At 38.0% G+C, this 25821-nt stretch overlaps 1 protein-coding gene across 1 annotated transcript; it reads right to left on the reverse strand.

Annotated features, from left to right (window-relative positions):
- Positions 1 to 22352: 22352 nt before the first annotated feature.
- LOC138874462 (uncharacterized) lies at positions 22353 to 22772 on the reverse strand. Its single transcript, XM_070152908.1, has one exon. The coding sequence runs from the start codon at positions 22770 to 22772 to the stop codon at positions 22353 to 22355; it is 420 nt and encodes a 139-aa protein (XP_070009009.1).
- Positions 22773 to 25821: the final 3049 nt, after the last annotated feature.

The raw sequence follows: 25821 nt of genomic DNA on the forward strand, positions 1-25821 counted from the left end.
GGCCACACATGAGCGGATATGTATTGGCAAGAAAGATCCTTCGAACAGGATGTTACTGGCTCACCATGGAACACGACTGTATCACTTTCGTGAGGAAATGCCATCAGTGCCAGATACATGGAGATTTGATTCATTCTCCGCCAACGGAGTTACATACGATGTCAGCACCCTGGCCGTTTGTGGCATGGGGCATGGATGTCATTGGGCCCATCGAGCCGGCAGCATCCAACGGTCATAGGTTCATTCTAGTGACCATTAATTACTTCACCAAATGGGTTGAGGCTAAAACCTTCAAATCAGTAACCAAAAAGGCGGTGGTGGACTTTGTCCATTCCCATATCATCTGCAGATTTGGGATCCCAAAAGTGATCATCACGGATAACGGTGCGAATCTTAATAGCAGCCTGATGAGAGAGGTATGCCAACAATTCAAGATTACACACCGCAATTCCACCCCATATCGTCCCAAAGCGAATGGGGCGGTCGAAGCAGCCAATAAGAATATCAAAAAGATACTGCGAAAGATGGTGGAAGGATCTAGACAATGGCACGAGAGATTACCCTTTGCTTTGTTGGGTTACCGCACTACCGTCCGAACTTCCATAGGCACAACTCCTTATTTGTTGGTGTACAGAACTGAGGCCGTAATACCAGCGGAAGTCGAAATTCCGTCCCTCCGAATTGTCGCTGAGGCCGGGATTAATGATGATGAATGGGTCAAAGCTCGATTGGAACAGTTGAGCCTGATAGATGAGAAAAGATTGGCAGCAGTGTGCCATGGTCAGCTGTACCAGAAGAGAATGGCAAGAACATATAATAAGAAGGTGCGCCCCAGGAAGTTTGAAGTAGGGCAGCAGGTATTGAAGAAGATCCTCCCACATCAGGTCGAGGCAAAAGGCAAATTCGCCCCAAATTGGCAAGGGCCTTATATCGTGACCAGAGTATTGTCCAACGGTGCTTTGTGTTTGACAGATGTCGAAGGTAGATGTGTCGACATGGCTATCAATTCAGATGCGGTCAAGAGATATTATGCGTAATTTCTTTAATTATGGCAATTTTTGGTTTATTTGTTTGTATTCGGCATTTATTGGATAATGAGATGACGGAGGCAGTTCTTTCTTCTATCCAAACACTTTTAACCCTTGCTTCCCCCTTTGAGCCTTAAGTTATTCTTTCATACCCCTCTTTTGGAATCACTAATGGAAAAGACATGAAAAAAAAGAAGAAAAAAAAAGAAAAAGAAAATGAAAAGAAGGAAAAGAAAAAAGGAAGATAAAATCATAAGAAGTACAAAACCGTGGGAACTACGTTTGACCTGATTCCTCGAAGAGGATACGTAGGCGCCTCACGGCTCGGTCATAGTATGCATCATAGTAAATATAGGATGCATAATGTACATAGTGTGCCTAATAGGCACAGTGTGCATAACGCACATAGCGCAACATAAGTGTAAAAATAAATTCCCAAGCAAGAAAACTGGGGCAGAGGTTATGTTTTAAGTTCCAACAAAGGTTTGATTCCAAAAGTTGTAGCACATCACCCATCAAATTATTTTCATTTTTATAGCCATTCGTTAGCCCCACACCAAAACCAACATCGACGTCCAAAAGACCTCCCGATCAATATCCAACAGATGCAAAGTCAGGCAAATAAAGCCGAGAATAATACACTGATCCCCAGCAAAGAAGAGATCATAAGACTAGGATTGAATTGATGGTCAAAGGAATCTCCAGAAGAGAGGGTCGTATCTACAACACCCCGATTCCTCGAAAGAAATAAAATGAGAGAGTCTTATCGGTGAAAACCTTCGCAGGCACCGAGAGGCGATGTAAGATGAGGGATATGAAATGAGAGATTCTTATTGGTGAAAACCTTCACAGGCACCATAAGGCGCCGGGAGATGAGAGAAAAAAGAGAGTCTCATTAGTGAAAACCCCTCGAAGGGCACTATGAGGCGACAAGACAGATCAGCAAAAGCTACCACATTCGAAACGAAATGGACACTCCTTTATCATACCCAGCAAATCAGACCATCGGGCAAATCGATTGATACAAATAGACTGGGTCGAGAATCTGTGGTGCACGTCATGATCACGGGGACCAGTCGTGTCCTCCAGATAAGTTCTTTTGAGTTTCTTCTCCCACCAAATATTCGTTCAGAAAGACTTTCTCCTTTATCTATCTTTTATTTATTTTCCTAAAATTTGTCTTGAAAGGATTTTTCAAAGCTTACTACCAGAAACCGGAGGGGAATTCATCCAATGCAGGATAATACAAACAGTCTTAAAAGCCGATCCCAGGCAATGCAGTGATCGTGCCCGGCAATTTTGGAGGAAGTAAGCTCCTAAAGGGAGTGGTTTCGGGAGTTAAAAGCAGACTCCCCCAACATGTGCTTAAAGAGAAAGCAGAAAAGGGGATTAATTGAAAGCCAATCCCCAGCAGGCTAGAAACCCCCAGCAGGCAACTCTGCCCACTAATCAATTATGGGGACATAGAGCAAGGAAAAGAGAAGAAAGGAAAAATCATCCGCCAGAAAGGCACCCTCTACCACCACAATGAAAACTAATTAAATCCTTTTGTCTGCTGCAGGGAAACAAAGGATTGATGATGGCAGCAAGATGCAACGCCAGGGAAGTCACCAAAAACCAGGGCAGAAAATTTTCTGCCGATTGTCAAAATTTTCTCGGAAGAACGGGGAAACAATTGGGAATACTTTTAAGTTCTAGGTCGCCCACCAGTATAATGCGGGAATACATTTAAGTTCTAGGTCGCCCACTAGTATAATGCGGGAATACTTTTAAGTTCTAGGTCGCCCACCAGTATAATGCGGGAATACTTTTAAGTTCTAGGTCGCCCACCAGTATAATGCGGGAATACATTTAAGTTCTAGGTCGCCCACCAGTATAATGCGGAATACATTTAAGTTCTAGGTCGCCCACCAGTATAATGCGGGAATACATTTAAGTTCTAGGTCGCCCACCAGTATAATGCGGGAATACATTTAAGTTCTAGGTCGCCCACCAGTATAATGCAGGAATACATTTAAGTTCTAGGTCGCCCACCAGTATAATGCGGGAATACTTTTAAGTTCTAGGTCGCCCACCAGTATAATGCGGGAATACATTTAAGTTCTAGGTCGTCCACCAGTATAATGCGGGAATACTTTTAAGTTCTAGGTCGCCCACCAGTATAATGCGGGAATACATTTAAGTTCTAGGTCGCCCACCAGTATAATGCGGGAATACTTTTAAGTTCTAGGTCGCCCACCAGTATAATGCGGGAATACATTTAAGTTCTAGGTCGCCCACCAGTATAATGCGGGAATACTTTTAAGTTCTAGGTTGCCCACCAGTATAATGCGGGAATACATTTAAGTTCTAGGTCGCCCACCAGTATAATGCGGGAATACTTTTAAGTTCTAGGTCGCCCACCAGTATAATGCGGGAATACATTTAAGTTCTAGGTCACCCACCAGTATAATGCGGGAATACATTTAAAGTTCTAGGTCGCCCACCAGTATAATGCGGGAATACATTTAAGTTCTAGGTCGCCCACCAGTATAATGCGGGAATACATTTAAAGTTCTAGGTCGCCCACCAGTATAATGCGGGAATACATTTAAGTTCTAGGTCGCCCACCAGTATAATGCGGGAATACTTTTAAGTTCTAGGTCGCCCACCATTATAATGCGGGAATACATTTAAGTTCTAGGTCGCCCACCAGTATAATGCGGGAATACTTTTTAGCTCTAGATTTTGGAATCAGTAACCCCACCTGAAGACGGAAGGTTACAACGGAGATCCCCAAGCAGGAAACAATAAAATCCCCAGCGCCAAGAAGCAGAAGGCTGCAAAAGCAAGCACACATTCAAAAGGAAGAAGGAACGCGTCTCAGAAGAAGCAGTTTGGAAACGTTATAGCCTGCCCAATATAACAATTTTGATGAAAAAGCCATACCACTGAAGAAACCATGGAAAGATTTAAAGAATAAAGCCATGTTCCCAGCAAATCAAGCAAAGTGATGAAAGCTGGCATTCAGAAAAGGCGAAGGACTAGCATCATCTCCCAAGTTCACAAAATAAGGGCATCAGAGGAAAGCGTTAGCCGACAAGAAAGCAAGGCAACAAGAACAAGTTGAAGATGGATGAGATCTCATGATCCATAGTCTAGCTTAGCTTCTTGTTTTTCCTTTCAAGAACAATGTAACAAGGGGATCAGTGAGCGGTAGCATCCTACAGCAGCATGCAACAAGCGCACAACAGCAGCGAGCACTACAGTCACACGGTAGTCCCAGCTACCAAAATTTCCCGAACTACATTGACCTGATTCCTGTTCAGCCCAGGATATGTAGGAAACCTCTGAAGCAAAGGTTCGGTCAAATCTTTTTCAAAAATGCTTCACACGGAGTATTCGGACGGGCAAAAATCGCTCGCTTTATCTTTGCGCGAAAACCCTTCGTGTCTTCGGGCAAAGAGGGGCAGCTGTAAGCACGTGATTTTTGCTCCACGGACAATCACTCCAAAATACAATCATTGATTCCTCGTTGTACAATTTTTGATTTTACGTGATATATGCTGGTAGTCGCTCGTTGGTTCTGTCCATTTTTCATTTTTATCTTATCAAGTAAAATACAAAATATGTATGTCATGTTAATTAAGCCATAGTTCAGTCATTAAAAGAAAATTCACAAAATATGCGTCTTTTATTTTAGGCTGTGATTTAATCATTTAAAGAATTTGTAATACGTGTGTGATGATTGTGTTAAGTGTTGATTAGTGTGTGTTTTAAACTCATTTTAATTTAGTTGAATTTTAAAATTAGAAAACAAAGAAAAAGAGTGCAAATTATTTAGAAAATCGGATTGGGCCTATTTGTTTCAAAATTTTAAGGCCCAAAAACAGCCCAAACACAGGCTGCCTGGACACGGTCCAAACGGCGTCGTTCTGTCCCGTCTAAGCTGGGCCGTTGATCTCGAGTGGATCGACGGCCAGGATTACACCCCCAGATCCATTTAACATAACCCGACCCAATAACCGGTTCAGCCCAGCCCCTCACTTAAACCAAACGACCCCGTTTAAATATCAAACGACCCCGTCTCATTTCTCACCATCAGATCCAAGCCGTTGAGATCATCTGATCTAACGGCTCAGGTCCAATCCCCCACTCCGTATATAAGCTTTCCCTCACACCCCACGCCCCCCTATCCGAACCCCACCCTTCACTCGTCTCCTTCCCCAAGCCCTGAAACCCCAAACCCTAGCAGCCGCCCTAGGTTCCCTTTCACCAGAACCCGGCGGCATGAACGCCGGTGACCACCTCCTGAACACCCTAAGACCCCCTCGCTCTCCTGAACATGGATCTGTTACTCCCTAGCCTCAAATCACCTCCCATCGTCTCGAATCTGGATTTGAAGATTCGAGACAAAACTCGATCTATGCCAAACCACCCCATCTTCATACCAGACACTCCCCTGACCCTCCTCGTGACCAAACCAAGCTTGGTTTGGTCCAAATCTACCCACAACTTCTAAAAAATCAAATCTGAGAATCTGAACCTTAGAACACAAGAGCCTGAGGAATCCGACCTGCTTCATAGAGGGTTTGAGGTCTAATAGACCTTAACCAAGGTGTTCTCGGTTGAGAACACCCTGGTTAGAGTTTGTTTGGCCTCAAATGGTCAAATCTAATTCGGACTGGGGTCGGCCTGTTTTGAACATTTTCTAGTAAGTTTTCCTTTTCTGTTTTTGTGTGGATGAGTCTGTTAGCATGTTCTGTTGCGTTTGTTCGGTATTTTCTGATACTTTTCTTAATTTCTTCCGTCCTTGTAAAGACCTTTTATTTGGTCGATTGTCTTCTGTGTATGTTTTGAACGTATTATGTGATATACATGTTCGATTAGATGAGTCGTCGCATAAATAATTCATATAGGTTCCCAATAATTGAACAAAAGTTGTTTGATGCCTTTAGGTCCCTGTATGTGTTTGTTTATTTGAACGACTGATTATTACCTGTTATAATTAGTATAGTCGACTCGATAAACGTCGTCGATTAGTTTTCTATAACTAATGGATCGAATAAGCTAATAATTTCACATGACTAATTGAACCTTGTCACTGACTAAATGCCCAGCATTGTCTGAAATGAGTTTGTTTGCATTGCAAAAATGACTGAAAAGGTTCAGTCCAGGGCAGTCCTGAATTTGAACTTTCATGAGTTCAGAATGCCCTGATGCTGAAGGGGCAGGGCAGTAATAAGCAGGGTTTAACAAGGGTAGTCTGGGGTTTGAAAAGAACAGAAAAGGCTTAGTTTAAATAAGCTGACAAGTAGGGTACTAATTTGGGATTAAACTAATACCAATGGGGAACAAGACACAAGAGTATGGGGTTTAAAATGAATACTTAAATGAACCCATAACTCCTTGATTAAAGAAAAGCCAGGCGTGGGGAACAAAAAGGGCTGGCATCAAAAGATGCTTAAGCATGAGTTTAAAGAGTATGGGCAGTCTGCAAGTGGGAGGATCCAGGCAGCTTAGCTGCACTGGTCGTTTGGCTTATAAATAGGCCATTTCAGAACTTAATAAGGGCTGGAATTTTTAGTCTGGAGAGAGGTCTTGTGATTTTAAAGAAAACTGAAAACATAAGGAAATTTCCAGTAAACACTGTAACCAAACACTGTCTGAAAGCTATATAAGAGTTCATATTGGTCAAGCTGTCTGGGCCAAGTTCTGTTGTTTGCACTGACTGAGCTGCTTGTGATTGTTGAACTGCTGGTGTTGCTGCATTGAACACTCTGTTACTTCTGTTGTTTCATTACTCTTTCCTGGGATTACTTGTTTGGTGCTCGACCATCTGCTGGTTTTCTTTGTTCTGGGAATTATTGCTGGTTGTCTGTGGACTGTGGAAAACACTTGTGATTGTTGGTTTGTTGCTGTGTTGTTGCTGTGTATCTACTGTTGCTGTGTTTACTGCATACTGCCCAGCTGACCAGTCCTTTCTTCTTTGTCCTCTATACCAGGTACACAACCAATGCACTATCAAATGTAATTGGAACATTGAGCATGAATGCAAAAAGAAAAGACCTGAAGTTGATCTTCATACATAGATTGTTATATTAGATATCATGTATTGTATGATAATTTTCATTCCTGTGTTGACAATAGAAGCAGCCTGTATGCCCAGTGTATATCAATATAGATTAGCTAAATGGTAGTTTACATATGTATGCTGATAGGTGAAAATATTCTCAATGAAATAGGTTGCATCTCAGACTTAGTTTACTTTGTAATATGTGCTGTAATGTATGCCAAGCATGAAAACTGTACATCATTGGCTAAGTTCTTCCTTTTCTGATTAATGGTCTCATATAACTAGCAAACCACCTGTTAAGGCCAAGAACACAAAACTTGCAATCTCAACCTCATGAAGGTCGAGCCCAGGTCAAAACAGACCAAGCAGGCCCGCATCGAACAAACAGTGGCCCAGGTCTGGCCCATCACGCATGGGCTGGATTTGGGCCCGTGATTATTTGTTCGGCTGACTGCGCACGCAGCCTCGTTTCTGATTTTTAAGCCTTTCTGAATGTTGTTATAGATAACTTGCAAGCACGTAATTAATTAGGACTACCTACTGTTTTCAATTAGTAGAGACAAACGCGACAAGAAACGTAGTTGCTATAGGATATCCTTTTAAAATAAGAACGAGATGAGCCTCGACAAAAATAAATAAAAACGCACGAGCTGCGGGGCCCTCGTTAAATGTATATTATCGAAGCATTCAGTTTCCAGGATGGGTCGTTTAGCAAATCTCACGGCCCTCCCAGAATAATACGCGATAGTCTCTTTAAGCGCGTACTTAATAATGTTATCTCCTTAAACTCGGGTGCACATTCATGTGACCCAAATCCCAATCTCAACAGAATCGAAATGTGTCTCTAACCACGGGTACATTGATTGTGGCGTGGTCTGAGATGCATTTCCATGACGTTGCAAATTCTTTTCATAAGGAATGAGACGAGCCTCGACAAACAAAAATGTACAAAGTGCGGGGCCCTCTAAATGTATATATATAAAATACTTAGAATTCGGGACATGCCGTTTAAGCGAATTTCATGGCTTTCCCCAAAATAACAACACGCTAGTTGCTTTAAGCGCGCCTTTAATAATTTATTTTCCTTAACTCGGGTGCACATTTATGTGACCCAAATCCAAATCTCAACCGAGTCGAGATATGTCAATAATCACGTGTACATTGATGTAACGTGATTCGAGGTATGTTTTCGCGACGTTGCAATTCCTTTGTAAAAATAATAATAATGATAAAAGCGGTTAAAAGATAAAATTGGCACATAAGTTCGTATTTGTATAAAATCAGATAATCAAGCCGAATATAACAGTTGAGCGACCGTGCTAGAACCACGGAACTCGGGAATGCCTAACACCTTCTCCCGGGTTAACAGAATTCCTTACCCGGATTTCTGGTACGCAGACTGTAATATGGAGTCATTCATGTCCTCGATTTGGGATCAAAATTGGTGACTTGGGACACCCTAAACCTCCCAAGTGGCGACTCTGAAATAAATAAACAAATCCCATTTCGATTGTCCTTTAATTGGAAAAACTCCATTGCACCCTCTCGGGTGCGGAAAAAAGAGGTGTGACAGAGTCGTCACCTGGGAATTTTATGGCGTCCCAAGTCACCGGTTTTAATCTCGAATCGAGGAGAATATAACTCTGTTTGTCATTCTGCGAACTAGAAATCCGGATAAGGAATTCTGTTAACCCAGGAGAAAGTGTAGGCATTCCGAATTCCGTGGTTCTAGCACGGTCGCTTAACCATTTTAATACTTGGCTTAATTATCTCGATTTACTAAATATATTTTTTATTGTTGCCTGATTTCGTTACCGCCTTAGATTGTTTATGATTATAGACCCTTCTTTGAAACGAATCACGAGCACGTATATTCGTATTATATATTTTTTATAAACGTAGAGAATCGTGTCACGCATACGTGTACACAATAAGATTGATAATATTTTTATATTTTTGTTATAAAAAAAAATATGTTCGAAATAAAATTAAGAATATCATCACCCTTGTATTATTAAATGGTGAACTGCACATCTCGGGTTATATGAAATTATTTTAACATCCTCCGAGGAACCCCTTTTATTAAAAATTTGCTCGAAGTTGCGCGAACGCATAATCCGAATTGCCTTTAGAAGTATAATCAAGTCGCGCGAACGCATCCCTAATTATGCAAATAACTTGATGGTAATATAAATTCTCTACAAATGTTTATTGCATCCATCTATTTTTAAATGTGAGAGTCATGGAGAATCACCGATTGGGATGCCACCAAATTTCTTGAAAAAAGAATTCAAAATTTATTAGGCGTTGACCGCGAGTTATATTTTACACGTATGGGTTATGTCTCTCAAAGATTATTCAAATTTAAGAAATTAATGATAAAGAATAAATAACGTGCGGCTACACTTACCATTTTATTAGTTAATATGGTATTAGTATAAAAAGTGAATTACACGCAAAATTCGGAAAGATTTAAACGGATAAACAAACTAATATTTTTTCGAAGAATTTGCATTATTCTATTTGTAGCAAATGCTATTTACACATTCTTAAAATGTTGCAATTTATAAATCCAATCTTCTTCTACACCACTTGTTTTTAATCCAAATGTATGATTATTTGGTTAATTTGCTCACGATGATTGAATTTTAGGATAAATATAATCAAACCAATTCTTATTCTCGGCCTATGCGAATATTTGCAAACACTAACTCTATATTTTGTAAAATTATTGACATTATTTTTATACTTTGTTTTTTTTTAGAATTGAGTTGATCGCACTCTCAAAATAACTATGGTCATTTGTTATTAAGAAAGAGAACTAATCTACCAATTGATTTAATAAGACGACATCACATATAACGCAAACATACATCATGAACTGTTCACAATATTCCAACATTGTAATCGTAACAGATTATATCAATTCACCTTTCAACTATTGATTATACACATAACCATTATTGCACCATATATGATCAAAATACAACTAACAATCATCTAGCTTTGAACAAAATCAAATATTGGACGAGATATGCCAGTAATGTAGTTTCTTGGTATTTCCATACTATCCTACGCTTAACCAACAGTATCACAAAATGTAATTAATGGCCAACTTTCTGCCATGTTCCCTATCTCAACAATTCAAACAGTAAATGTCATCACTAGTCCTTAAAACATATAAGATTATCGTGGAATTTACTACTCCAGAATGTTAATTAGTTAACAGTTTATCATGTCAAGTATAATACTATATTAACCAACTAAAACAAAACTGAAACTTAAACTAATAAAATTTAAATGAGTAGAAGACATCCTTATAATTCCAAACTTCATTTACTTGTCATGTTGAAGCTTTTCTTGTACTTCACTAAACAAATACAAGATTCCTCCCCACTAAATTTTGTCTTGTCCCCCTTTTATATTAAACAACTATATCACAACCCACCCCATTTCATTTTGTCACCCATGCTTCACATAAAAAATTACAAAAATGTACAATTCCTAAACTACCCCTCCGACCTTATTGCAATTACTATTTTACCCCCAAACGTACTGCGATTTACCAAATTACCCCATCAGCTATAACAAATCAATTAATCAAACTCAACCAAAATATAGTCAATATGACCAATTTCTACATAAATTCAAACAACAAATCTCATGAACATGGTTTCTTCAACATTTCAACAACAAATCTCATGAACATGATTGAACAACAAAGAACAACTAAAATTTGATTGAACAATATTTTAGCAACAAACAAACCTATTTTCGGATTCAACAACAACAACAACAAACAAGTATATTCAGATTTCTAAATTCAATAATATTGAACTTAAAATCAACTCTAACAACATTACAACAAACAATTCCTATATTAAACTTAAACAAGATTATGAGACAAATTCAAGAAATAATCATAAATGATAAACAAGAAATCAAACTATACAAATTTCGGATTCAAGATCAACCAAACAAAGTATGAACATGAATGAAAATATTCAATAACAATAACAAACAAACTTTGTTCAAACTTCGAATTAAACTTAAACAAAACAAATAAACATATTCAAATCACTAATCTTCAAATAATCAATTTAACTTCAACTTAAAACAAACATCATAACAAAAATGAACGATTCACACTAAAATAAACACTCGAGATTAAATTACTTGATGAAGAACTAACAAACTTCAAACATAACAAACATGAATCTGTCACCTTCATGAATTTATCAACAAATCCAAACAAATCGGGGGTGCAACAAGGCTGTCATTTCTATGTAAAGCATTTACAAATTAACAACAGGTATTAAGAATGGAGAAACAGAACCTTTCGTTGAACGACCAACTCGAGTCGACGTACAAAAGACTCGACGGACCAAAGCTCGATGTTGAGGCGCCGTAATGGCAGCCATGGCTGCCTATATCGATAAGGCAGAAGCTGGACGAGGCAGCTGAAGCAGAAACGTGACCAGCAGCAACAATGGTAAAGCTAAAAACGCAGCGACGCAGCAGCACGACAGAGCAACGGTGGAGCTCGTTTTTGGGCTGGTTTCGAGCAACTCTCATTGCTGCGTTTTGGAGAACGTAGCAGCTTGGTCGTTTGGACTTGAAGTTGAGAAGATGGAAGCAGAAGGGCCTCCATGGATGATGAAGGAACAACAGTAGCAGCTGCAACGACCGGAAGAAAACGCAGCAACAGTGGTGGACGTGAGGCTACTCCAATGGTCGTTTGGTTTTGACAACGGGAAACGGGGGGAAAGCAGCCATGGCTGCTCGTGTTGGGGGTTGATGGGATGATGGAGAATGTTGTGTGTGTGTGTGTGTGTATGTGTGTTGAGGCGTGAGGAAGGGCAGCCATTGATGCTAGGGAGGGGAGCTTGAGGAAGAAGAAGAAGATAGGAGGGGGGCGGATGACTTAGCCTTTTTTAGGGTTTTCTTCTCCTTTTTTTTTGTTTTGTGTTGTTTGTAAGATAATAGGGGTGTTGGGTTATGGACTGGGTCGACCCAGTTCGAAATGGACTGGGTCGTTTTGGAAGATTGGGTATTTTTTGGGCTTGTGGCTTGAATTTGAAGAAGAAGCCCAATTCCGATTTTTGTATTTTTGTTTTCTTTTTTTCTTCTTTTATTTTTCTAAAACTAAATTATAAAAATACTTAAATTATTATTAAGAACTAAATTAAGTTATAAAAGCGCAAATTAACTCCCAATAACAACTAACGCACAATTAAGTAATAATTAAGCATAAAATTGTATATTTGGACATTAAATGCTAAAAATGCAAACGATGCCTATTTTTGTAATTTTTATTTTTTGTAAACCAAACTTAATTACTAACAATTATAGGATTAAATCCTACATGCAAAATGCGACATTTTTTGTATTTTTATTAATTTACCAAATAAACATGCACAGACAAATACAAATAATTATTCAAAAATATCACAAAATATCACAAAATTGTACACCAAAGAAAATTATTTTATTTTTTTGAATTTTTTGGGAGTAATTCTCATATAGGGCAAAAATCACGTGCTTACACCTCATACCAGCCATTTCAAAGATTTTTAGGTCAAAAGTGCGACCCCACAGAACCTTTTGGTACCTCAGCCATTCCTTAACAGACATACTTTCTCGTTTCACTCTCTTTGCAGAATCAGGTTCCCTCACAGTTTCCAACTTTATTTTCTAGACTTCACACTCGATTTACCCTTTCCACTTGATTTCACTAAGATATCCTCATCAGACAATGACTGTTCACCAACTACTTATTTCAACTTGTCACCACTTTTCACTGACTTTGAACTTGGCGTAGCAACACCTTCCTCTGAAGCATTTTCAGCAAATCACTTCTTTTTCTGAGACCTTTTAACCAAGGAACTTGGTTCCTCTGCTGCTTCCCCATCCACTTCCACTACAGAAATGTCTTTGTCACACACAACCTCTCCATTTTTCACCAGCCTCTTTTTATTTTTCTTGGTACTCCTTTTGCTCTTCTGTAGGGCAAACTCAAAAGCCTCCTTTGCCTGCAACCTAGTAGTAGGTCGCTTAGGAGAGGGCTCCGGAGTGGCTACTGCCCTCCTTTTGGCAATGAATTCATCAAGAGCAACATTATCCTGATCTTCTTCATCACTATACCTCATAACAGGAACCAAAATTTCCAAAGGATCAACATCAAAGTGAGGGGAAGGAACAGGGTCAAAACTAACCTAGGAAGAAGATCCTTGACCTGTTTCCTCAAGAGAGGGGTCAGGTCCTTCAATAAGGGTCCTAGTAGTTTCTTCTGGTGCAGAATTTTCAAGGAGCACCACAGTTCCTTCTCTCACTAATGACTGAGTCTCTTCCCCACTGAGACACAGGCATACTAGAGATGACCCCATACATTATTCCTTCAGCAAATATGGCCAATATGTTTTCTACGGCCTCTTTCTCTTGAGATTTCATGGGTGCAACAAACTCCGAGATGGGAACAACTGTAGACTAATCAATACTAACCATTGAAACCTTTTCTACCTGCAAAGTCTCACTCTGTTCTCCATCTTTGCTTTGTGCTGTGAGAATATCAGGCGATAGAGATGAAAAGCTATCGAGTTTGGGGTTTTTTGAGTTCTCAACACTTAGAGGGAAAGAGAGGTCTGAGGAGGTGACAGGAGAAATAGAGGGTGAAGGGGAGTCAAGTTTAGGAGTATCATCTGTAGTGGTGGTGGAAAAGGGAATGGTGAGAGGTGTTTCACTAAAAACGGAAGAATCAAGGGTTTTCTTTGGGATTTTCTCAGCTATGGAGGGGATTATCAGTCGATCTTCAACCATGGTGGATACGAAGTTTAAAAGTTCTGAAGAGGGGCTAAAGAGAAGAAGAGAGAGAGAAAAAGAGAGAGATGATCGTACAAAGCGATGAGAGGGTTTTAATGAGAGAAAAAACAATTATGAGGGAGAGAGAAACCGGTTCTGAAATGGCGGTAGTTTTGTGGGGAGATGCAATGTTTCAGAAGGAGGTGAAGGGATTTGAATAAAAAGACATGACATATAAGGTCTAACATATAAGACGTGACTATATATATATAGTATAGTATATATAACATATATAAGCTATATAATTTACAAGAAATTACCTTATATATATATATATGGGCCTATTTATTTGTTTGAATTTCTTATCTAAGTCATTTTCTTGTAAATTATATTATATAATTGTGACTTAAAAAAATTTAATTCAAATTTAAAACACAAAATATTGTAAAAAGATATTCAAAGGAATGCGTTATAATTTTTATTATTATAACATTAAGATAACATGATCCAATCCTTCTTAGCTTCCACCCCCCCCCCAGTGGAATGAACACAACCAAGGTGCTAATACCACCATTGAAAAGAAAGAGAAACTAATCAAGATGTGCCAAAATACAAGTTACATATTAATTTTACATAGTATCTCTTATAAATTTCATAAATCCATCAAGGTTCGGAGGAATTTCCGTTGGTGGTGGCGGAAAAGAAGCTTGTTCATCACTGATTCCAGGCAAAACTGCATCCTCTGCAAGTTCAGCTAACATTTCTTCGTAAGCTTCGTCTACCTCTGGATTCAGCAAGTCCAAAATTTCTTCGTTCCGAACGGATCCAATATCTGAAAAGTATTGATTTTTTCAAGCTCTCCCTCATAGACGCTCTATAATTACCAAGTTGCAGTCTTGCTTGACTGAAAGCGCTCTCCGGTGCCACTGTTGAAGCTTGAATGGTTAAAATGTCTCGGACCACCCTTGAAAGGATTGGAAAGTGTTTTTCTTTGTCCTTCCACCATTCCAAAGGATTAAATGAGCTGTTGGGATTCACTTCCTCAAATCCCTGTGACAAATAAATTTCAAGCTCATTTAGTTGTGAACAATCACTAATGGTACAATCTTGAGAACCCCTGAACTCGGTCCAAGCAGTAAGTGTTCTTACTCCTGCAGTTCTTTTAGATAAGTGAGAACTAGAAGAAGAAGGAGTTGGAATATCTGGTCTAATATTATCTAATGCAATTTGATAAGCATTATAAAAAGCTAGACCATTTATTTTAATTGAGGCTTGCGCATCTGAAAGTGTAGACAACTCCTCAGGTGCAAGTGCTAAAGCATTATAAATAGATCGATACCAATATTGAGGACCACCTAATTTCATAGTAGGATTTAACAATGCAGCAATACCATAAATAGGGGGAATAAAAAAATATTTTTTAAATTTCTTTCTCATGGAATCAATAGCTACTTCATAAATTTCCCAACCTTCTGAAAATAAGCAAACAAAATTGCAAGATCTGCAAGATAAACTAAACAGTTCGAAATAGTAGGATAATATTGCGCAGAAAATTCATTTGTAGCAACATGAAATCTTTCTAAAAAATCTACAAGCATTTTAACATTAGCCCAATCCGCATTTGCAATGTGCTTATCATCATCACTTACATGAGCATTAAACGTTGAATGTATAGGGTTTCTATATTCATATGCAACAACTAAACTTTCATACATGCAATTCCATCTAGTTGGACAAGGTTTAGGAACCTTTCTTTCTCTTAGGCCAAATTCATCGCATCTTTTAAAATATTCTCTAAGTCTACTTCTATGGTTTGAATAAAAAAACCAATTAAGAGCCATTTTAACCTTTTTAATTTCAACATTTAAAATTCTCATACCATTACCCACAATTAAATGGTAAATATGACAAATACAACTAACATAAAAGATGTTATTAAATGCAGGATTTAGTGTAGTGGTAAGTAAGGCTACAACATTAGTGTTATAGCATTATCCATTGAAATTGACATTATTTTATCACTAATGCAAAAATATCTACAAATATCCATAACCGTGCTAGAAATAAACTGCCACGTGTGACGTGAATTAATTATTCTATAAGCAATAATGCGCTTTTGCATTATCCACTCCTCATCAATCCAATGACTTGTAACAGTAAGATAATCGCAGTCGTTACCACTTCTACCAATATCAATAGTAATAGCAATACGATAATTAATATGAGTAAATAAATAGCGCAAATATTATTTATATTCATGTTTATATTTATAAATATCGCTCTTTACGGTTGTTCGAGGCCATCCTTTATAAGTAGGATTAAAAATTCTTCTAATATAAAACACAAAGTGAGGGTTAGAAGAAAAACTATAAGGTAGGCACATAACAGTAACCATTTTTGCTAATTCTTCCCTATCTTTTCTTGGGTCATAATATGAAATACCACCGGTAACAATATTAATTCCCGGTTGAAATTGATTTGACCCAGTACTAGGGTCAGGCTGACTAGTTGGACTTGCCCCCCCCGGGTCGCAGCTTTCATTTGAAAATATTTAGCTTTATCTTAAGGGTGTATCATTATGTGTCTCCTCAAACTCCCCTCCCCCCTCTCCCCGATCAACATAGTTAAAAGTTAACTCTTTGTCACAAGTTTTATACTTAGCTTTATTTTTTTCTCTTAATTGAATAGAAATGGTCAAACAAGAGATGTTTCAGCCCGTTTAGAAGGTTGTCTAGAAAAAATGGCAGTAACAGGGGGTCAACCGGGGCATCATTTGGATTAGTTGGATTAATTTGAGCAACAAGACTAGTGGGTGTATCATCATCCGGATGCGTTTCATCTAAATCTATTTCCTGCTCTTCTTCTTTATCAATAGTTGGATTACCATAAAGAGAATTCATGTATTCATAATTTAAGTTTTCACCACCTCCAACATTATGCATATATTGGCTCTCCGTAAATTGTAATAAAGTATTATCACTATCAAGAATAGGAGCAGGTGGAGGGCGGGTATGGGGTTTGGGTAGGGGAGGTCGGGGAATTAGAGGAGGAATAGATTGACCACTAGATTCACCACTCTTGGATTTTTCCTTATTTTTACTAAATATTTTTTAAGGAATAGGCCATCTTAATTATAATTATACAAAGTAATTAAATAAAACAAACAAAACTATAATGTTAAAACTAAAGAGTTGGAACGAGTTTACCGAATTGACGAACAACTTGTTGAAATTAATTATCGTTGAAGACTTGAATACTTCAATTCACCAACTTCACAAATTTTCACACAAGTTGCAACAACAAAGTAACCAATTTTAGAAGAAAATTAGAGAGAGATTGATGATTTGGTGAAGAAAAATGAAAGAATGAGGGGGTATTTATAGTTGAAAATAGGGAAAAGTGTAATTAGAAAAAGTTTGGGGTTCAAACAAAGCTGGGGAGGTTAAATGGCTATTTTATAAATAGCCAACGGCTATTTTGGCAGCAATAATGGCTACATTTTAAAGGTGCAACGGTCAGAAATTGAATTGAAATTTTTTTTAAAAAAAATTAGTCGTTGGGCCCGTTTAGGATTGTTTGGGACCGGTTGAACCGGCCCACTTAGGAGTTGGTCCCGGACCTAACCGACCCACTTGCCACCCTTACATAAATGTGACTTTCTAGCCATATAGAAGGAATCAGATTCTTAATTAGGCTTTATTAGCCCCAACTCCAACCTATTTCTCTCAAAATATTCTCTACTTAGTGTTTTGGTGAAGATATCTGCAATTTGGTCTTTTGTACTACAGAACTTCATGCAGATGAGCCCTTTCTCCATGCTGTCTCTGAGAAAATGATGTCTCACATCAATGTGCTTGGTTCCTTTATGTTGAACTAGGTTCTTGTCCATGTTGAGTGCACTGGTGTTGTCACATATGAGAGGCACACAGTCAGTGTACACACCAAAATCTTCCAATTGTTGTTTGATCCATAGGAGTTGAGCACAACAGGAAGCTGCAGGAACATATTCTGCTTCAACTGTTGAAAGTGCAACCGAATTTTGCTTCCTTGTGCCCTTTGAGATGAGACATGATCCTAGAAAGTGAGCCATTCCAGAAGTACTTTTCTCGTCCACAAATAACCTGTATAGTCAGCATCAACATACCCAATAAGAATAAAATTGTCGCCTGGAGGGTAGTACAGAACCAGGTCCTGTGTTCCCTTAAGATATCTTAAAATTCTCTTGGCAGCTTTCAGATGAGATTCCTTGGGATTTGACTGAAACCTTGTACATAGCCCCACACTAAAGAGAATATCAGGTCTGTTGGAAGTGAGATAGAGAAGAGACCCAATAATGCCTCTATACGTGGTTTGATTTACAAGAGAGTCAAATTCATCCATGTCCAGTCGAGTAGCAATGACAATGGGAGTGTCAATTACTTTTGATGCTTCCATATCAAACCTCTTCAGAAGCTCTTTGATGTACTTCTGATGACTGATGAATGTACCCTTTGTGGACTGCTTCACTTGAAGCCCCAAGAAGAAATTCAACTCACCCATCATGCTCATCTCAAACTTACTTCCCATGAGTTTTGCAAATTCTTCACACAGTGAATCAGCGGTTGTCCCAAAAATAATATCATCAACATATACCTGAACGATGAGTAGGTTCCTCCCTCGTTTCTTCAGGAACAAAGTGTTGTCAATTTTTTCTCTTGTAAAGCCATTTTCTAAGAGAAATTTTGACAATCTTTCATACCAGGCTTGAGGAGCCTTCTTCAACCCATACAGTGCCTTATCCAATTTGAACACATATTCAGGGTGTTCATGATATTCAAAACCCGAAGGTTGCTTTACATAAACTTCTTCCTTGAGGAACCCATTCAAAAATGCACTTTTGACATCCATTTGGAACAGAGTGAATTCCATATGTGATGCAAAGGCAATGAGAATTCTAATAGCTTCCATGCGAGCAACCAGAGCAAAAGTCTCATCGTAATCAATTCCTTCCTCCTGATTGTAGCCTTGAACCACTAGCCTTGCCTTGTTCCTTGTAGTGTTTCCATGTTTATCAAGCTTATTCATGAATATCCACATGGTTCCTATGATGGTTTGACATGAGGGTCTAGGTACCAAGTGTCATACGTTGTTCCTTTCAAACTGATACAACTCATCTTTCATGGTTGTGATCCAGTCTGCATATTTTAAGGCTTCCTTAATGTTTTTGGGCTTTATTTGGGAAAGAAAGGCTCAGAACACAAGTGAGTTTCTGGCTTTTGATATGGTTTTCACTCCTGAATCTAGAGGGGTAATTATATTGTCAAGAGGATGGGAGCTTTTGTGTTTCCAGTTGGGCACTCGAGCTTCATTTGTAGTTGAGCTGGGTAGATCTGACTGATTCCCTTACATTCTTCCTTCAACTACATGTTGGGTACCTTGAACTGTATTAACCACTTTTTCTTCAGCTTCAATGGTTGTAATTGTGGTACTTAGTTCCTCTCTGGCTAATAAGGAAGAGATTGCATTGTCTTCACTTGGCTCCTTCACTTGACTCATCATGTCTGCATTTCCATTTGCCATATCATTGACTTCTTCTGGAACTGGCAAAGGCTCTCCATCTTGATCACCCTTATTGATTTCCTCATAGGAAAGGTAGAACTCGTCAAAGATTACATGAACACTTTCCTCTATGCACTAAGTCCGCTTATTGTAGACCTTGTAAGCTTTACTTTGAGAAGAATATCCCAAGAAGATTCCTTCATCACTCTTGATATCGAATTTTCAAAGCTGGTCTTTTCCATTGTTGAGAATATAGCATTTGCACATAAATGTTCTTAAGTGAGTCAACTTAGGCTTCCTTCCATGTAGAAGCTCATAGGGAGTTTTGTTCAAGAGAGAGTTGATCATGCACCTATTCACCAAGTAGCAGGCAGTGTTGATAGCTTCAGCCCAGAAGTTCTTAGCAATCCCACTATCGATCAGCATTGTCCTTGCCATTTCTTCAAGGGTTCTGTTCTTTCTTTCCACAACTCCATTTTGTTGTGGAGTTTTGAGGGCTGAGAAGTTATGGGTAATGCCATTCTTGTTGCAGAAATCATCAAACTTGGCATTTTCAAATTCTGTTCCATGATCTGATCTAATGCATGCTTCACAAAGGCTACAAAAACTTTAAAAGTCTCATCTTTTGTTCTAAGGAACAGAGTCCAAGTGAATCTAGAATAGTCATCCACTATCACAAAAATGTATCTTTTTCCTCCTCTGATTTGCACTCTCATAGGACCACATAGATCCATATGTAGAGGATCAAGTGATTTTGAGGTGGTGACATCCCTCTTTGGTTTAAATGAGAATTTCACATGCTTCCCTCTGGCGCAGGCATCACATACTTTGTTCTCCACAAACTTTGACTTGGGCAAACCATGCACCAGGTCATTCTGAACTAGCTTATTCAGTAGAGAAAAGCTTGCATGCCCCAGTTTTCTGTGCCACAACTCAGCATCATCATCAACTGCTTTCAAGCAACTCAGATCACCACTTTGTAGGGACTCAAAGTCAGCAACGTAGATGTTCTTGTATCTTTTGGCCACCAGTACCACTTCACCTGTTACTAGATTAGTAACTGTGCATATCTTTGACAAGAACTCCACCTTGTTTCCTTTATCACATATTTGAGAAACACTCAAAAGACTATACTTGAGGCCATTGACATAGTGCACATTCTCAATTAAGTGAGTGAGTGATTTCCCAATCTTTCCAACTCCAAGAATATATCCCTTTTTTCTATTGCAAAGGATACACTCCATCTTTGCAGGGATTTTTGTTAAAGAAAGTCCATGGTGTTCCTAGTCACATGCTTTGAGCATCCACTGTCTATGGACCATTGTTGACTACTTCCTTTCATTATTCCCTGCACAAGGAAATCAAGGGTTAGATTTAAGAACCCAAGCAAGTTTGGGTCCCTTGTAATAAGCAAGAGGATGAATAAGTGCTCTTTTAGTCCATGTAGTTAACATGCATTTTTTATGAGTGGCACATGGTCCCTTTTCAGCAGTTACTCTTTCAGCAAAAACTTTGTTTTTCTGAAGAGACTGAACCCTGGCTTGGCAATTTTTTTTTAAATGCCCATTGTTCCCATAGTGGGTACATAGCCAATTATCACGTATAGTAACATACTTGTTATGAGGGTTGTAAGGAGTTCTCTCCCTTTGAAACCCTATTCCCTGCCTGTTTCCTCCACTGTTAACGTACATGGCAGTAATAGCGTCCGAGGACCAGGTCCACTTAAAACACTTGTCAAGGTCATTTTTTACTCTTTCCAGATCTGCTTGTCTAGTTTTCTCAAGTTAAGCACATAAACTAGCTTTTACAACATTTAATTCATTTTCTAACCTGATATGTGCTTCACTAGCAACTCCTCTTCCTTTATCAGACTTTCCAGACCCACATTCTGCTTTGAGTTCCTCAGTTGTTTCCTTCAAATCTATGACCACAACTAGGAGTTCATCTCTTTCTTTTTCTAAGGCATCAATTTTCTCCACTAAGTCATTCTATTCTTTACTTAAATTTTCAATGGTTTCTTTTAGGTCAATAGCTACTACCATCAAATCGTCTCTTTCATGTTCTACACTAACAATTTTTTCAGTTAAAACCATTTTTTCATTTTTCATATTACTTATAGATTCCTTCAGATCAGCCACACAAACTACCAAGTCATCTCCAGTTTGTTCAGCATCTCCTAACTCTATGGTTAAGGCATCCTTATCATCTACCAGACTATGGTAGACATCAATTAACACATTCGCTAATGACATGAGTTTATTAGGGGAATAGGATTTCAGATTTCTTTGAACATCCCTGAAGTTTATCTCATCATTGTCATCATCTTCATCATTGTCTGATTGAGCCGTCAAAGAAAATATTGAATCATATTCATTTGTTTCACTTTCAACAGCCATCATAGAACTATCACCTGCATTAGTTTCTTCTGTAGACTCACTGGAGGAATCTCCCCATGCTGCAAGAGTTTGCTTCACAACATTGTCAGCGCCGTTATTTCTTTTGAAGCATTTGTCGGGAACCAGGTTCCTCTTGGCTACTTTATCAGGATTGTACTTGAAGTCTTATTGCTTTAGGAAAGGGCAATCTTTGATAAAATTCCATGGCTTACCACATTTATAATAGAGGTCATAATTCTTTGGTTTGCTGGAACTGCCTCTCTTGGGTATGCCTCCATTCCTTCGGACCATCTTCTGAAACCTTTTGGTTAAGTAAGCCATGTCACTATCATCCTCACTTGAGTCATTGCTTTCAGCTTTGAGTACCAGGTTCTTTTCCTTCTTTAATTCTCTCCTTTCATTGTCCTTCTTCTTCTTCATTTCGTAGGTTTTCAGATTTCCAACTAACTCGTCTATAGTTAGGGCATGCAGATCTTTTGCTTCAGTAATGTCATTCATTTTACTCTCCCATGAACTGGGCAAAACACTGAGAATTTTTCACACTAGTATATTCATATGAATGACTTCTCTAAGCGAGTGTAGCTCATTTATGATAGACATGAATATTGTGTGCATATCTTGAATGGATTTATCGTCATTCATTCTAAAAAACTCATACTCAGTGGTGAGCATGTCAATCTTAGATTGCTTTACTTGAGTGGTTCCCTCGTGTGTTGTTTGTAAGGCTTCCCATATTTCATTGGCGGATTGACAGGCTGAGATCCTGTTGTATTCATCAGGTCCTATCCCACACACCAAAATTTTCTTGGCAAGAAAGTTTTTCTCCATAGCTTTCCTATCTGCATCGTTGTATTCTTTCCTGGTTTTTGGCACCGTCTCTAGAGGGTCTCCGACCTTCTTTGTTGGGACATAAGGGCCATCACAAATAACATCCCACAACTTAAAATCTTCTGCCATAATAAAGTTGTGCATTCTTGTCTTCCACCACCCATAGTATTGTCCTTGAACCTGGGTGATTTGTATGTAGATGGTCCTTACTCGAAGTTTGGTGGAGCAGCCACGAAGATCCTTTCTAGGTGTTAACCTTTTATAAAGAACCCGCTCTGATATCAATTGATATAATATATGAGTCCACCAAACTATATAGGGACCAGGTTCTATATAGGTTTCCACAGAGAATGCTAATGCAATAGTAAGTAAATGGAACAGGGAGTTTTTACATGGAAAAATCCCTGCCCAAAGGGATAAAAAACTACGACCTACAATGGTAGGATTTCAACTTCACTATGAGCAACTTTAGGTTACAACCTACGCAACCTAGGAATTAAACTCTTAATCCCTTACTAACTTGTAATATGCCTATTACAAACCACTTTGCAATACACCTATTACAAAGGCTTCAACTCGTGACTAACTCTAGTCACGACACAAACACTGAAGGTTTATGGTTTACAAGGGGTTCCTAAGTAATGCTTCTAGATAAGCAAAGTAGGAATTACAATGAAGAACAATTAACAAAGTTACAACTCAACTAAGGACATAGAAGATACTTGCTGTAGGAACTGGTCCGTAGTAGTATTGTTCTTTGTTCTTGATGCACTTGAGAATTGAATGATTGATTGTCAGATGCTTGAATGCTTGAGTGAATTCTCTAAGTGTCCAAGTGATGTTTTGTTGTAATGTTTTAACGTTGATACAACATGGATGACACCACTTGAATGGTGTAATCACTTGGTAGGTCAATGAGAAGTGACTGCTGAACTGTGCTACACTGTTTCTGTGTACAGTGCAGGCAGTCACTTTCCAGCTATAGACAGTTGACTTCATACTACTGCCAGGGAAACTCAAGGGTATCATGTTGATTATCTATCTTCTGAAGTCATAGCAATTCACATTACCTGGAGTCCGTTGATTTGTGTTGTGTACCAAGTGTGTCAGGTTTCTTATCTGGTTCTTTGACAGTAAGTTTGTTAGATCATCAAAACACAAAGCTAAGTTACTGTAAACCCATCATATATATATATATATATATATATATATATATATATATATATTATTTTTGACTATTATTTTAAGAGCGGCTATACAATGTCATTTTTCCAAAATTAATCAATGCAAACAAGAAGACAATGACGAAATTTAAATTTCAGACCCAAAGGTTTGAAGTTTAAATTTTTAAACTTTAAAATTCAACTTTAGACCCGAAAGGTCCGAATTTTCAATTTTAAACTTTAAAATTCAACTTCAAACCAAAAATATAAAATTAGGCTCGACCAATTTCCAAAGACGAGGCTTGTGATTTCAATTTCAGTCCATTAGTCTAAATTTTAAGAGAAATTTTCATAAAACACTATCGTTTAGTGGTAATTAGCTATCTATAGATACCACTTGCTATATTACGGATTGTAGATACGTTTTCTGTTGTTATAAGATGTATTAGATGTATTTAAGCTACTGTATTCATGAATATAGTAGCAAAAATAGGCATGAATCAGGGAAGTCCAGCTAATCAGTTGTTGTATTCGAGTGTATTCAACTGTATTCATGGCATGAAACATGAAATTACAGCTGGACAAATTATTGTATTCGATTGTATTCAACAGGGGATTGCACTATTTTTGAACGAAAAATGAATCAATTAACATAATAGACTCCTAATATAACTCAACAAACTCAATTATAACACACAAATTTTGTATTTCCTTGTATAAAAAAGATTCTCAACCGAAAAATACTCCAAAAACATAGCAATCTTCAGATAAATTATATAATACATCTGAATACATAAATTATATTAATTAAAAAAAATATATGGATGCATTCATGGCATATAGCGACACAGTGAATACAATGAAATGCATAGAATACAACAGGATACATTGAAATACAATGAAAAAAGATAGTGAATACAATGAAATACATAGAATACAACGAGATACATTGAATTACAATGAAAAAAGACAATGAATATAATGAAAAAAAAGACAACAGACTTTTCAAGTTGCTGAGCCCGAAGTCGTCTTTGTTCAAGAACAACCCTAATGTCGTCTCGTCAAGAGGGCCGCGATCTGACTTGAAACTCTCAAAATTTGGCATAAAAAAGAAAGAAATTCCTTATTTTCAATAATAGAGTGTCGTCTTTTGTTAGTAATTGCGAATTTGGTAGATGAAGAAAAGGAGCAATGAAGGTGGTGAGAGGTAATAGTTGCAGTGGCCATGTCAACGATACCCAAATCTTCTTTTTCCTTAACAACTCTTGTATCTGACCCATTTACATCCTTAAACCCCATGAAGAATAGACATTTTCTTAGTCTAACGAGATCAAATTCATCGACCCAGCTCATAATTTCGCAGAATGTAAGGAAATACAGTGTTGATAAAATTAACATCAAGTTTGCAGAGGCAAGAGAGGAAATAGACAACATGGGCTAATGTCAAGAAGTCAACGTATACTCGCGGGATTAGTTACAAAATAATTGAAGACTACAAATGTTAAACCAACATCAGTAAGCAAATCATTTGATCCCAATCGCTCGAGCAAAAGAAGACTTAGAAAAGGATCAGATCCTATTCACAATAGGTCCTGATAAAACAAATTCTGTTTTACAAGAAGTAGAGAGAAAACCAGCCCACTGATAATGAAAATTTCGCAAGACAACGGAGATGAATCAGTGGAGAATAGTGGTTGTATTCATGGAGAAAGGCTAGTGTTGAGAGAGAGAGGGTGGAGAAAAATCCGAAAGAATGAGAGAGAAAAATAATACGAAGAGTATTTTATGGCTTAAGGGTAGGAAGTAACCATAAATAGATATTTGGCTATAAAAATCAAAAGGTAGTTACGAAATATAATTTTTTTTAAAAGTATTTATTTAAAATAAATAAGGTATCAACCTTTTCTATAGGAGGTAAAAATTCCAAATTTTAATTATGAAACGACAACAACAATAACAACAATAATAATGATCTAGTAAAATTTTACTTATGGGGCATATAGAGAATAGTGTCA

This window comes from Nicotiana sylvestris, chromosome 8 (assembly GCF_000393655.2).
Source record: "Nicotiana sylvestris chromosome 8, ASM39365v2, whole genome shotgun sequence".
NCBI classification, from domain to species: domain Eukaryota; kingdom Viridiplantae; phylum Streptophyta; class Magnoliopsida; order Solanales; family Solanaceae; genus Nicotiana; species Nicotiana sylvestris.